Source organism: Sorex araneus, chromosome 6, assembly GCF_027595985.1.
Source record: "Sorex araneus isolate mSorAra2 chromosome 6, mSorAra2.pri, whole genome shotgun sequence".
Classification (NCBI taxonomy): Eukaryota; Metazoa; Chordata; class Mammalia; order Eulipotyphla; family Soricidae; genus Sorex; species Sorex araneus.
The window spans coordinates 168,084,237-168,097,276 of NC_073307.1; the positions used below are offsets into that span (position 1 = coordinate 168,084,237).

General features: G+C 63.5%; 1 protein-coding gene across 1 annotated transcript in view; it reads left to right on the forward strand.

Annotated features, from left to right (window-relative positions):
- The window catches only part of MUC5AC (mucin 5AC, oligomeric mucus/gel-forming), a 32,183-nt gene that overhangs the window by 13,235 nt on the left and 5,908 nt on the right, over positions 1 to 13,040 (forward strand). The window contains exons 20-42 of the mRNA XM_055143845.1: positions 20 to 72; positions 258 to 358; positions 463 to 614; positions 946 to 1,084; positions 1,184 to 1,300; positions 1,372 to 1,551; positions 2,388 to 2,627; positions 2,713 to 2,869; positions 3,133 to 3,261; positions 3,526 to 3,685; positions 3,902 to 3,945; positions 4,124 to 4,306; positions 5,032 to 8,214; positions 8,341 to 8,546; positions 8,862 to 9,036; positions 9,117 to 9,367; positions 9,445 to 9,628; positions 11,579 to 11,783; positions 11,884 to 12,062; positions 12,233 to 12,314; positions 12,389 to 12,489; positions 12,602 to 12,633; positions 12,824 to 12,995. Of these exons, the coding sequence (XP_054999820.1) occupies positions 20 to 72; positions 258 to 358; positions 463 to 614; positions 946 to 1,084; positions 1,184 to 1,300; positions 1,372 to 1,551; positions 2,388 to 2,627; positions 2,713 to 2,869; positions 3,133 to 3,261; positions 3,526 to 3,685; positions 3,902 to 3,945; positions 4,124 to 4,306; positions 5,032 to 8,214; positions 8,341 to 8,546; positions 8,862 to 9,036; positions 9,117 to 9,367; positions 9,445 to 9,628; positions 11,579 to 11,783; positions 11,884 to 12,062; positions 12,233 to 12,314; positions 12,389 to 12,489; positions 12,602 to 12,633; positions 12,824 to 12,995 (6,425 nt within the window). The remainder of the gene's footprint in view (positions 1 to 19; positions 73 to 257; positions 359 to 462; positions 615 to 945; positions 1,085 to 1,183; positions 1,301 to 1,371; positions 1,552 to 2,387; positions 2,628 to 2,712; positions 2,870 to 3,132; positions 3,262 to 3,525; positions 3,686 to 3,901; positions 3,946 to 4,123; positions 4,307 to 5,031; positions 8,215 to 8,340; positions 8,547 to 8,861; positions 9,037 to 9,116; positions 9,368 to 9,444; positions 9,629 to 11,578; positions 11,784 to 11,883; positions 12,063 to 12,232; positions 12,315 to 12,388; positions 12,490 to 12,601; positions 12,634 to 12,823; positions 12,996 to 13,040) is intronic.

Here is a 13,040-nt window from a genome sequence, read left to right on the forward strand (position 1 = left end):
CAGGCCCCTATTGTTATAGCACCTGCACACAGGGCACGCTCACCTGCATGGGAAGACCGAGCCCCACCCCAGGTGAGTTGGGCAATGAGGAGGCACCTGTGACCTCCACAACGCTCAAGGGGCCAGTGCCCAGTGTCTGAGTTAGCTGGGCTAACATACAGGTGCACACAGGCGCACACCCACACCGTATCGTCTTAGCTCTTAAGCCACCCCTGCCGGGTGCTCCCAGGGGCCCCTGACAGCATCTCTCTCCACAGTCTGTGCCCCACCCATGGTTTACGTCGACTGCCGCAATGCCACTCCCGGGGCGGCCGGGGCTGCCTGCCAGAAGAGCTGTCACACCCTGGACATGGACTGCGTGAGTCTGGGGCCAGCCCCGCCACCCACTGCCTGTGTCCCGCTGCCCCACGTCCCTGCGTGCAGCTCCTGCCCTGCCCCGTCTGAAGCGAATCCCGCCCACAGTACAGCACCCAGTGCGTGTCCGGCTGTGTGTGTCCCGACGGGCTGGTGGCTGACGGCAACGGTGGCTGCGTGGCCGAGGCAGAGTGTCCCTGCATGCACAACGAGGCCAGTTACCAGCCTGGCCAGAGCATCCGCGTGGGCTGCAACACCTGGTGTGTATACACATCTGTGTGTGTGCATACATATGTGTGTCATGTGTGCATGTGCTTCCATGTGTAGTGTATGCTGCATGCATGTGCCAGTATGCATATATGTCTCTGTGCACATGTTTGCCCATGTGTACAATGTAAACAATGCCGTATGTGCATTATGTTCTTGAACACGTGTCTGTGGGTGCATGCATGTGGCCATGTGTGTCTCTGTGTGTACGTCAGTGTATGGTACATGTGTGTGCAATCAGGCTCTCGAGGCATGGCCATCCTGGCCCACGGAATCTACGCCCCTTCCGGGCATAGGTTGGCTAACAGTTCCCCCCGCCCCCAGCACCTGTGAGAACAGGAAGTGGCACTGCACCGATGAGCCCTGCCTTGCCACCTGTGCAGTGTACGGGGATGGTCACTACCTCACCTTCGACGGCCAGCGCTACACCTTTAGCGGGGACTGCGAGTACACACTGCTTCAGGTACAGTGCTCAGTGCCCGGGGTGGGACAGACTCAGGTGTGGGACAGACCCAGGGACGTGCCTCAGACCCCACACGCCCCAACGGCCCCTCTCCCCCAGGACCACTGCGGCGGCGGGAATGGCAGCTCCCAGGATGCCCTGCGAGTGGTCACTGAGAATGTGCCCTGCGGCTCCACAGGCACCACCTGCTCCAAGTCCATCAAGCTCTTCCTGGGGGTGAGTGGGGCGGGTGGGGCACCCCGAGGGCCCACCCCATGCCGCAGCCCTGAGTGGCCCTCTCTTCACAGAGCTTTGAGCTGAGGCTGAGTGACGGGAAGGCAGAGGTGATCGAGAAGGCCCCAGGCCGGGCAGCGCCCTTCTCCATCCGCCAGATGGGCATCTATCTGGTGGTGGACATGCAGGTGGGCCTGGTTCTGATGTGGGACAAGAAGACCAGCCTCTTCCTCAGGCTTGGACTCGAGTTCAAGGTGAAGCACTGGGCGAGGGTCTGGGATGGGCGCAGGAGAGAGACAGAGATCTAGAGAGAAAGAGAGAGATAGAGTGACAGAGACAGAGAGACAGAGTCAGAGAGACAGAGCTGCAGAGCAACAAAGACAGAGTCACAGAGAGACAGAGACAAAGAGACAGAGAGAGATAGAGACAGAGAGAGACAAAGACAGAGACATAGTCAGACATAGAGAGATACAGAGAGACAGAGAGACACAGAGACAAAAACAATGATACAGAGAGACAGCGACAGAGACACAGAGGAATGGAGAGTCAGACACAGAGACAGAGATATGAAGACAGAGACACAGAGAGACAGGCAAAGACACAGAGATAGAGACAGAGACAGACAGATAGAGACAGAGATACAGAGAGAGATTGAGACAGATGAAGACAGAGACAGAGAAACAGAGATGGTGACAGAGACAGGGATGGGGAAAGAGGAGGACTGGTGTGTGTGTGTGTGTGTGTGTGTGTGTGTGTGTGTGTGTGTGTGTGTCCAAGTCCCCTGGGACCAGGTGATGCTATGTGACTTGTCCCCTCTTGTGGACACTGGCCATCCTCAGGAGAGATTCTGTCCCCACAAAGACACAGTCAGTGTCCTGGGGCCTTCCTTGGGGGGACTCACTGCTCACCATTCTGGGCCCTGCATTGGGGTGTGTGAAGCCCACCTTGGCTCCCCCCAGGGCCCCCATACTCCGGGGAGGCTGGGAGGACACAGCCTGTGTCCCTGGGGGCTGAGGGCGCTCAGGCAGAAGGTGGATCCTCCCATCCCGCCCTTGTGGGTGGCACCAAGTCACCAGCTGTGCGTCCGCAGGGGAGGGTCTGCGGGCTCTGCGGGAACTTCGACGACAAGGCCATCAACGACTTCACCACGCGGGGCCAGTCCGTGGTGGGCAACGCCCTGGAGTTCGGCAACAGCTGGAAGTTCTCCCCGTCCTGCCCGGACGCGCCCGTCCCCAGGGACCCCTGCACGGCCAACCCCTACCGCAAGTCGTGGGCCCAGAAGCAGTGCAGCCTCATCAACAGCGCCACCTTTGCCGCCTGCCACGCTCACGTAGGCACGGGCACGTGGGTGGTACTCGGCTGGGCTCGGGGTCTGGGCAGGCCCTGCAGAGCCTGAGGAGCCTGTGCGCCCCCAGGTCGACCCCTCCAAGTACTACGAGGCCTGCGTGAGCGACGCATGCGCCTGCGACTCGGGCGGGGACTGCGAGTGCTTCTGCACAGCCGTGGCCGCCTACGCCCAGGCCTGCCACGACGTGGGCGTGTGCGTGTCCTGGAGGACCCCCGACATCTGCCGTGAGTGGCCTGGGGGGCCGGGTCTGGAGGAAGGGGCTGACAGGGAGGTCGCAGGCTTAGAGAAGGTTCTGGAACCCCTGTTGCCCTGCCAGGCGGAGTTGGGGTGGGGATTAGGCACCCTCACCCCTGGACATGTGTGCCTGCGGAGCCATCTCTCACCCGGGCACTGGAGGGCAGGTCCGGGAAAGAGGGATTGGGTAGGGGGGACAAGCCCAGGGGAGAGGGACTTGGGGACTCCTGCTGAGCCCTCCCCACCCCCACAGCCCTCTTCTGCGACTACTACAACCCCGAGGGCCAGTGCGAGTGGCACTACCAGCCGTGCGGGGTGCCCTGCATGAGGACCTGCCGGAACCCCAGCGGTCATTGCCTGCACAACCTGCCTGGCCTGGAGGGTGAGAGCTACTCACCCCCCGCTCAGCCCAGGCGGCTCCTCTGGGGCGGGGCTTCCCTGGGTGTGGGCGGGGCTTCTGGTATTGTGGGCGGGTCTGGGTGGGGCCTCTGCCATGTGGGCGGGCCTGGGCGGAGCTTCAGTGTCATGTGGGCGATCCTGGGCGGGGCTTCCCTGTTGTGGGCGTGGCTTCGGCACAATGTGGATGGGACTTCCCACTATGTGGGCAGGGCGTCTCAGCTGGACTCAGGGGTCTCTTGCCTTGTAGGCTGCTACCCCAAGTGTCCCCCAGAGTCTCCCATCTTTGATGAAGACCAGATGCAGTGTGTGGCCGAATGCCCACCCCCACCGCCCGCCTCCTGCCCCGTCGGTGGCCAGGTTTACCTGCCCGGGGCACAGGTGCCTGCAGAGCAGAACTGCCAGTCCTGGTGAGAGGCGACAAAGACGTGGGCGCGGGGCGGGTCCCCTCCATGGTCCCCAGGTGCCCACCTGGTTCCTGCAGGTCTGAGCGGGCGCCTCCCTGTCACTAGCTGGGAGGGCGAGGGGGGCAGCAAACGGGGATCCATTGATGAGGAGCACTGGAGGGGAGTGGACTCAGGCTCTGGGGGTGACCACAGCCTCTCACCTGCCTCCTCTGTCCCCAGCATGTGCACTGAGAGTGGCGTGACGTGTGTATATGACAGCGAAGGTGAGTGGAGGGAGAACTGGGGGCTTGGGGGGGTATTTTGCTCCAACCCCGCCTTGCCCAGCTCAGCCACGCCCAGTCTCAGCCCCTGAATCCCCGCCCAACCCCACCCCAATAAGTCCTGCCCAGTTTGGCCTCAGCACCGCCCAGTCCCTGTCCCTGATGCCCCCTTTGTGCCTAGCCTGTGTCTGCACCTATGAGGGCCTGAGATTCCGCCCAGGCGACTCCATCTACAACACCACGGATGGCACGGGTGGCTGCATCTACGCCCACTGCGGGACCAATGGCACCATTGAAAGACACATCCTGGAATGCCCCACCACCACCTCTGCACCCACCACCACCTTCACCTTCTCCACACATGGTGAGGGGGCTCTGGGGGGGTAGAGGTCAGGGTGCTCCACAGCCTCACCTGTAGTCATGAAGTCCTCCTGTCCCCGGCAGGACAAGGCCCTGATTTGCTCCCCAAAGCACTGAAAGGGGTGGCCGGAGTGATAGCACAGTGGGGAGGGCATTATCTATACACGGCTGACCCGAGTTCGATCCCCGGCATCCCATATGGTTCCCTGAGCACCACCACCATGAATAATTCCTGAGTGCAAGCCAGAAGTGACCCCTGAGCATCGCCAGGTGTGGCCCCAAAGTACTGAGGGGTTGCCTGACCTCGGAGCTGAGCTGGCTCTTCACCGGGGTCCTGCAGTGCACCTCTCCTGGGTGCCCCCCACTTGCCCTTCCCAGTCCTTACCTGTGAGTACCCCAAGGCTTTCTCAGGGCTTCTCCAAGATTGTAGACCCCAGGAACCTTAACTTTTGGGGCCCCACAAGCAGATTCTGCTTGGAGTATACCTGTTACCTCTGGGGATGGGTGGGCAAGGACAGGGAAAGGGACAATGGACAGGGTCCCCCCTGGCAAGACCTGGCCCTCATCTTGTCCCCTTCTGCTCTCTGCCCCCAGGGGTGAGGTCCACGCCCACACCCGGTACACATCCCAGCCCCAGGCCCACACACAGCACAAGCCCAAGGCTGCCCACGACTACAGGCTGTGGAGAGGTCTGCCAGTGGTCACCGTGGTTGGATGTCAGCCGCCCAGGACAGGGCAAGGACAGTGGTGACTTTGATACCCTGGACAACCTCCGTGCCCATGGGCACTGGGTGTGCCAGGCACCTCGGGAAGTGCAGTGCCGTGCGGAGGATGCGCCCGAGTTGCCACTGGAGGCGCTGGGTCAGCGTGTGCAGTGCAGCCTGACCACGGGGCTGACCTGCTTCAACAAGGAGCAGATCTCGGGGCTGTGCCACAACTACCAGGTCCAGGTGCTATGCTGCACCCCCCGGGCCTGCCCGCCCACCTCCCCCACCACCAGGACCACGCCCACCCCCACGCCAGCCACAACCACACCCCCGCCTGACACCGAGCCCACCCAGGTGTCCTGCCTCCGTGAGCACTGTACCTGGACAAACTGGATCGATGGCAGCTACCCCCAGTCAGACAGAAACGGGGGCGACTTCGACACGTTCTCCAACCTGAGGGCCAAGGGCTATCACTTCTGCCAGGCACCGAAAAGCGTGGAGTGCCGTGCCGAGCGCTTCCCAGACACCCCGCTGGCGGAGCTGGGCCAGACACTGCTGTGCAACACACAGGTGGGGCTGCTGTGCCGGAACAAGGACCAGCTGCCGCCCATCTGCTACAACTACCAGATCCGCATCGAGTGCTGTGAGCTGGTGGACGAGTGCGGGAGTACCACCACCCCCACTGCCAGCACACCGCACGTGCCCCCGCAAACCACAACACACAGAACCACGGCCCCGAGCACCCCTGTCTGCCAGCCCCAGTGCTCCTGGACCCACTGGGTGGACATGGATTTCCCGACCCCCGGGCCCCACGGAGGAGACTTTGAGACCTACAACCGCATCATGAGCAGAGGGGAGAAGGTCTGCGGGCGTCTGGACTACATCGGCGGGCTGGAGTGCCGAGCCGAGAACCACCCCGACGTCAGCATCGACCAGCTGGACCAGGTGGTGCAGTGCCACCCCGACGTGGGGCTGGTGTGCCGGAATGAGGACCAGAAGGACCCTTTCAAGATGTGCCTCAACTACGAGATCCGGGTGCTGTGCTGTGAGCCCCAGGAGAACTGCTCTGTGACCCCCACCAACTTTGTCCCTTCCTCCAGCACGACCTCGCCTCCCAGCACCAGCACGACCTCGCCCCCCAGCACCAGCACAACCTCGCCTCCCAGCACCAGCACGACCTCGCCCCCGACCACCAGCACGACCTCGCCCCCCCCCACCAGCACGACCTCGCCCCCGACCACCAGCACGACCTCGCCCCCCAGCACCAGCACGACCTCGCCCCCCACCACCAGCACGACCTCGCCCCCAGGCACCAGCACGACCTCGCCCCCGACCACCAGCACGACCTCGCCCCCCCCCACCAGCACGACCTCACCTCCCAGCACCAGCACGACCTCGCCCCCAGGCACCAGCACGACCTCGCCCCCGACCACCAGCACGACCTCGCCCCCGACCACCAGCACGACCTCGCCCCCCAGCACCAGCACGACCTCGCCCCCCACCACCAGCACGACCTCGCCCCCCACCACCAGCACGACCTCGCCCCCAGGCACCAGCACGACCTCACCCCCGACCACCAGCACGACCTCGCCCCCCAGCACCAGCACGACCTCGCCCCCCACCACCAGCACAACCTCGCCCCCCCCCACCAGCACGACCTCGCCCCCGACCACCAGCACAACCTCGCCCCCCAGCACCAGCACGACCTCGCCTCCGACCACCAGCACGACCTCGCCCCCCACCACCAGCACAACCTCGCCCCCCCCCACCAGCACGACCTCGCCCCCGACCACCAGCACGACCTCGCCCCCCAGCACCAGCACGACCTCGCCCCAGACCACCAGCACGACCTCACCCCCAACCACCAGCACGACCTCGCCCCCCACCACCAGCACGACCTCACCCCCCGCCACCAGCACGACCTCGCCCCCCAACACCATCACGACCTCGCCCCCCGCCACCAGCACGACCTCGCCCCCCGCCACCAGCACGACCTCGCCCCCCACCACCAGCACCACCACTCCTGCCTCTACTTCTGAGACCTCCCGCACCACATCAGGCACCCCTGTCTGCCAGCCCCAGTGCTCCTGGACCCACTGGGTGGACGTGGATTTCCCGACCCCCGGGCCCCACGGAGGAGACTTTGAGACCTACAACCGCATCATGAGCAGAGGGGAGAAGGTCTGCGGGCGTCTGGACTACATCGGCGGGCTGGAGTGCCGAGCCGAGAACCACCCCGACGTCAGCATCGACCAGCTGGACCAGGTGGTGCAGTGCCACCCCGACGTGGGGCTGGTGTGCCGGAATGAGGACCAGAAGGGCCCTTTCAAGATGTGCCTCAACTACGAGATCAGGGTGCTGTGCTGTGAGCCCCAGGAGAACTGCTCTGTGACCCCCACCAACTTTGTCCCTTCCTCCAGCACGACCTCGCCTCCCAGCACCAGCACGACCTCGCCCCCGACCACCAGCACGACCTCGCCCCCCAGCACCAGCACGACCTCGCCCCCCAGCACCAGCACGACCTCGCCCCCCAGCACCAGCACGACCTCGCCCCCCACCACCAGCACAACCTCGCCCCCGACCACCAGCACGACCTCGCCCCCCAGCACCAGCACGACCTCGCCCCCCACCACCAGCACGACCTCGCCCCCGACCACCAGCACGACCTCGCCCCCGACCACCAGCACGACCTCGCCCCCCAGCACCAGCACGACCTCGCCCCCCACCACCAGCACCATCACTCCTGCCTCTACTTCTGAGACCTCCCACACCACATCTGGCACCCCTGTCTGCCAGCCCCAGTGCTCCTGGACCCACTGGGTGGACGTGGATTTCCCGACCCCCGGGCCCCACGGAGGAGACTTTGAGACCTACAACCGCATCATGAGCAGAGGGGAGAAGGTCTGCGGGCGTCTGGACTACATCGGCGGGCTGGAGTGCCGAGCCGAGAACCACCCCGACGTCAGCATCGACCAGCTGGACCAGGTGGTGCAGTGCCACCCCGACGTGGGGCTGGTGTGCCGGAATGAGGACCAGAAGGGCCCTTTCAAGATGTGCCTCAACTACGAGATCCGGGTGCTGTGCTGTGAGCCCCAGGAGAACTGCTCTGTGACCCCAGTGACACGGCCCATGACCTCCACCCCCGCACGCAGCTCTGTGCCCCCCACCTGCTTCTGCAGCGTGTCCGACAAGCTCTACCCAGCAGGTATGTGTGTGCCCTGCCTTCCTCTCTGAGGCGTCTGTCCACATTTCTTCATTTGGGAAAGTGCCTGCCCTGCTTCCTGGTCCCTCCCACGCCTGCAGGCTCCCCAACCCCTGTCCATGTCCCCAGGCTCCACCATCTACCAGGAGAAAGACTTGAGCGGGCACTGCTACCATGCTGTATGCACCCATGACTGCCAAGTGGTCAAGGGCAGTGACAAGACCTGCCACACCAGCACTCCCCCGGCACCTGCCACCTCCTTGTCTGTGCCCACCTCGTCTCCCCCCGGTCACGGGTCGGATGTGGGCTGCCCCAATGCTGTCCCACCCAGAAAGGTGAGTCCAGCCCCACTGTGGAGAGCCTGGGTTAGGACCCGGAAGCTGTTCCGGGACGCAGCACATGCCCGGGTGGCTCTGCTCAGGGGTACTGGCGGGGTTGTCAGTGCTAGAGATGCAGGGGACAGCCAGGCTGGCAGTGGGGCAGCTGCAGAGACTGGGGATCCCAGACTGGGTTTGAGGAGGGGACAGGGGCAAGGGGATCAGGCATGTGTGGGCCCCCCGGCGCCATCGCATTCTGGCTCTGCCCCTGTGACTCTCTGGGATTTCGAGGTGGCTGGGCAGGTGTGACACTGCATGGTGCTCTCTCTGCAGAAAGGGGAGAGCTGGCTCTTGGCCAACTGCTCCCAGGCCACCTGTGAGGGGAACCACATCATCACTCTGCATCCACGGCACTGCCCACTGCCAGTCATGCCCACCTGTGCCAATGGCTACCCTGCTGTGATGGTGGAGGACAAGGATCGCTGCTGCCCTCAGTACCAGTGCCAATGTGAGCCGGGGCATGTGTGCAGGGTGGAGGCGGGTCCCCGCTGACGCGCTGCGGGCCCCGCTGATGCGCTGTTCACACAGGTGTCTGCAGCGGCTGGGGCGACCCTCACTACATCACCTTCGACGGCACCTACTACACCTTCCTGGATAACTGCACGTATGTGCTGGTGCAGCAGATCCTGCCTGTGTTCGGGCACTTCCGCGTGCTCATCGACAACTACTTCTGCGACGCTGAGGATGGCCTCTCCTGCCCGCAGGCCATCATCGTGGAGTACAGGCAGACCCGCGTCACCCTCACCCGCAGGCCCGTGCTTGGGCGCATGACCAACCAGGTGGGTGGGGCTCCGAGGGGTGGGCCGGGCATGGCGCCCGCCTGCCTTCATGGCACCCTGTCTCGTGCCCCATGCAGATCCTCTTCAATGGCGAGGTGGTCAGCCCTGGCTTCCAGAAGGAAGGCCTGGTCATCTCCCAGGTGGGCGTGAAGATGTACGTGCGCATCCCTGAGCTGGGTGTGCGGGTCATGTTCTCCGGCCTCATCTTCTCTGTGGAGGTGCCCTTCAGCAAGTTCGGCAACAACACGGAGGGCCAGTGCGGTAAGCCCTGCAACCCCGCTCCCCTGCGTTCCACCCGGGGGCCCCTGGGACCCTCTGAGCCCACCTGAACCCAGCTGAACCCCACACCTGAACTCACCTGAACTCTACACCTGAGCTCACCTGAACCCACACCTGAGCTCACCTAAACCCCACACCTAAGCCTGAACCCGCATGAACCTACCTGAACCCACACCTGAGCTCACCTGAACCCCACACCTAAGTCTACCTGAGCCCACCTGAACCCACACCTGAACCCACCTGAACCCACACCTGAGCTCACCTGAACCCCACACCTAAGTCTACCTGAGCCCACCTGAACCCACACCTGAACCCACCTGAACCCACACCTGAGCTCACCTGAACCCCACACCTAAGCCTACCTGAACCCACCTGAACCCATCTGAACCCACACCTGAGCTCACCTGAACCCCACATCTGAGTCCACCTGAACCCCACATCTGAACCCACACCTGAGCTCACCTGAACCCCACACCTAAGCCTACCTGAACCCACCTGAACCCACCTGAACCCACACCTGAGCTCACATGAACCCCACACCTAAGTCTACCTGAGCCCACCTGAACCCACACCTGAGCTCACCTGAACCCCACATCTAAGCCTTCCTGAGCCCACCTGAACCCACACCTGAGCCCACCTGAGCCCCACACCTAAGCCTGAACCCGCGTGAACCCACCTGAACCCACACCTGAGCTCACCTGAACCCCACACCTAAGTCTATCTTAGCCCACCTGAACCCCACACCTGAACTCACCTGAACTCTACACCTGAGCTCACCTGAGCCCACACCTGAGCTCACCTAAACCCCACACCTAAGCCTGAACTCGCGTGAACCCACCTGAACCCACACCTGAGCTCACCTGAACCCCACACCTAAGTCTACCTGAGCCCACCTGAACACACACCTGAACCCACCTGAACCCACACCTGAGCTCACCTGAACCCCACACCTAAGTCTACCTGAGCCCACCTGAACCCACACCTGAACCCACCTGAACCCACACCTGAGCTCACCTGAACCCCACACCTAAGTCTACCTGAGCCCACCTGAACCCACACCTGAGCTCACCTGAACCCCACATCTGAGTCCACCTGAACCCCACATCTGAACCCACACCTGAGCTCACCTGAACCCCACACCTAAGCCTACCTGAACCCACCTGAACCCACCTGAACCCACACCTGAGCTCACCTGAACCCCACACCTAAGTCTACCTGAGCCCACCTGAACCCACACCTGAGCTCACCTGAACCCCACATCTAAGCCTTCCTGAGCCCACCTGAACCCACACCTGAGCCCACCTGAGCCCCACACCTAAGCCTGAACCCGCGTGAACCCACCTGAACCCACACCTGAGCTCACCTGAACCCCACACCTAAGTCTATCTTAGCCCACCTGAACCCCACACCTGAACTCACCTGAACTCTACACCTGAGCTCACCTGAGCCCACACCTGAGCTCACCTAAACCCCACAACTAAGCCTGAACTCGCGTGAACCCACCTGAACCCACACCTGAGCTCACCTGAACCCCACACCTAAGTCTACCTGAGCCCACCTGAACACACACCTGAACCCACCTGAACCCACACCTGAGCTCACCTGAACCCCACACCTAAGTCTACCTGAGCCCACCTGAACCCACACCTGAGCTCACCTGAACCCCACACCTAAGCCTACCTGAACCCACCTGAACCCACACCTGAACCCACCTGAACCCACACCTGAGCTCACCTGAACTCCACACCTAAGCCTACCTGAACCCACCTGAACCCACACCTGAACCCACCAAAGCTCACCTGAACCCCACATCTGAGCCCACCTGAGCCCACTCCTGCCTGAACCTCACAGCTCCAACGGGGATGTGAGCACAGGACATCACCCAGCTCTTGGACCACCCTGCCTGCCTGACCCCCCCTGCCCCCCGCCCAGGTACCTGCACCAATGACCAGAAGGACGATTGTCGCCTGCCTGGAGGCACCACGGTCTCCTCCTGCTCAGACATGTCCCGCTACTGGAGGGTCACCTCCTTGGAGCAGCCGTACTGCCAAGGGCCGCCCCCGGTGCCCCCAAGCCTGCCCACACCCTCGCCCGTCCCCTGCCCATCATCACCCATCTGTGAGCTGATTCTGAGCGAGTGAGACTCCAGCAGGGATGGGAGGGTGCTCCAGGGGCTTGTCGGAGAGGGAGGCTGGGGGAGTGACCGGGCCTTCCCTGAGCTGCCCATCCCATGCCAGGGTGTTCTCGGAATGCCACAAGGCGATCCCCCCGTGGCCCTACTATGAAGGCTGTGTGTTTGACCAGTGCCACGTGAGCAACCCCGACGTGGTCTGCTCCAGCCTGGAGCTCTACTCCTCTCTCTGTGCTTCCTACAACCTGTGCATCGACTGGCGAGGCCTCACCAACCACACATGCCGTGAGTGCCCACAGCTGCTGGGATGGCCAGGGCGGGCTTCCAGCAAGAGGAGAAAAACCTGTTCTGGAGGTCCCTGGAGAGGAGAGGGGGCCTCCAGGCTGGGGACCCAGGGCACGGGTGCTGGCCATGGAGCCCTCTCCCCAGGCTCAGGCATGCTCCCCTCCCCGCAGCCTTCACCTGCCCCGACAACAGAGTGTACCGGCCCTGCGGCCCTGCCAACCCCACTTACTGCTATGGCAATGCCAGCCTCCTGTAAGTGCCTGCCCTCCTGCCCTGCCCATCCCTGCTGGCCTGTCTGTCCCCACCAACCCTCTTCCCGCCCACAGGGCCATTCCAGAAGATTCCATCTCTGAAGGCTGCTTCTGCCCTGAAGGCAGCGTGCTCTTCAGCACCAGCACGGAGATCTGCGTGCCCACGGGGTGTACAGGTGCGTCCTGGTCCAGCGGGGCCTGGCAGGATGGGCAGGGTCCTGCAGGGGGGGCAGGGGGCAGCTGGGCTGGGCTGGGGTCCTGCTGACCCGTGATCCTCTCTGCCTGCAGGATGCCTCGGGCCCCATGAGGAGCCCGTGGAGGTGAGTGTGGCCCCTGGGAGATCCCAGGGAGGGACGAGGCTCCCTCTGTGAGCCCCCCAGAACCCTGTTGGATGCCCTGGACTGGACTCCACTTGCCCTGATCTCTGGGACCCACACTGTCCTTTCCCCACACCTTACTCTGGGGCTCCCCTGGGCTGAGTGACCGCTCACCGTATCGCTGCCCCTGCAGCCCGGACAGACGGTGGTCGCTGACTGCCAGGAGTGCACCTGTGATGCCGCCAGTCGGACCCTGACCTGCCATCCCCAGACCTGTCCGCCACCGCCTGCCTGCCCCTCCCCGGGCCTCATGCCCGTCGCCACCATCCCCCAGGCTGGCCAGTGCTGTCCCACCTACAGCTGCGGTGAGCCCTGTGATAGTCATACACTCACACCAGCTGATGTCCCTG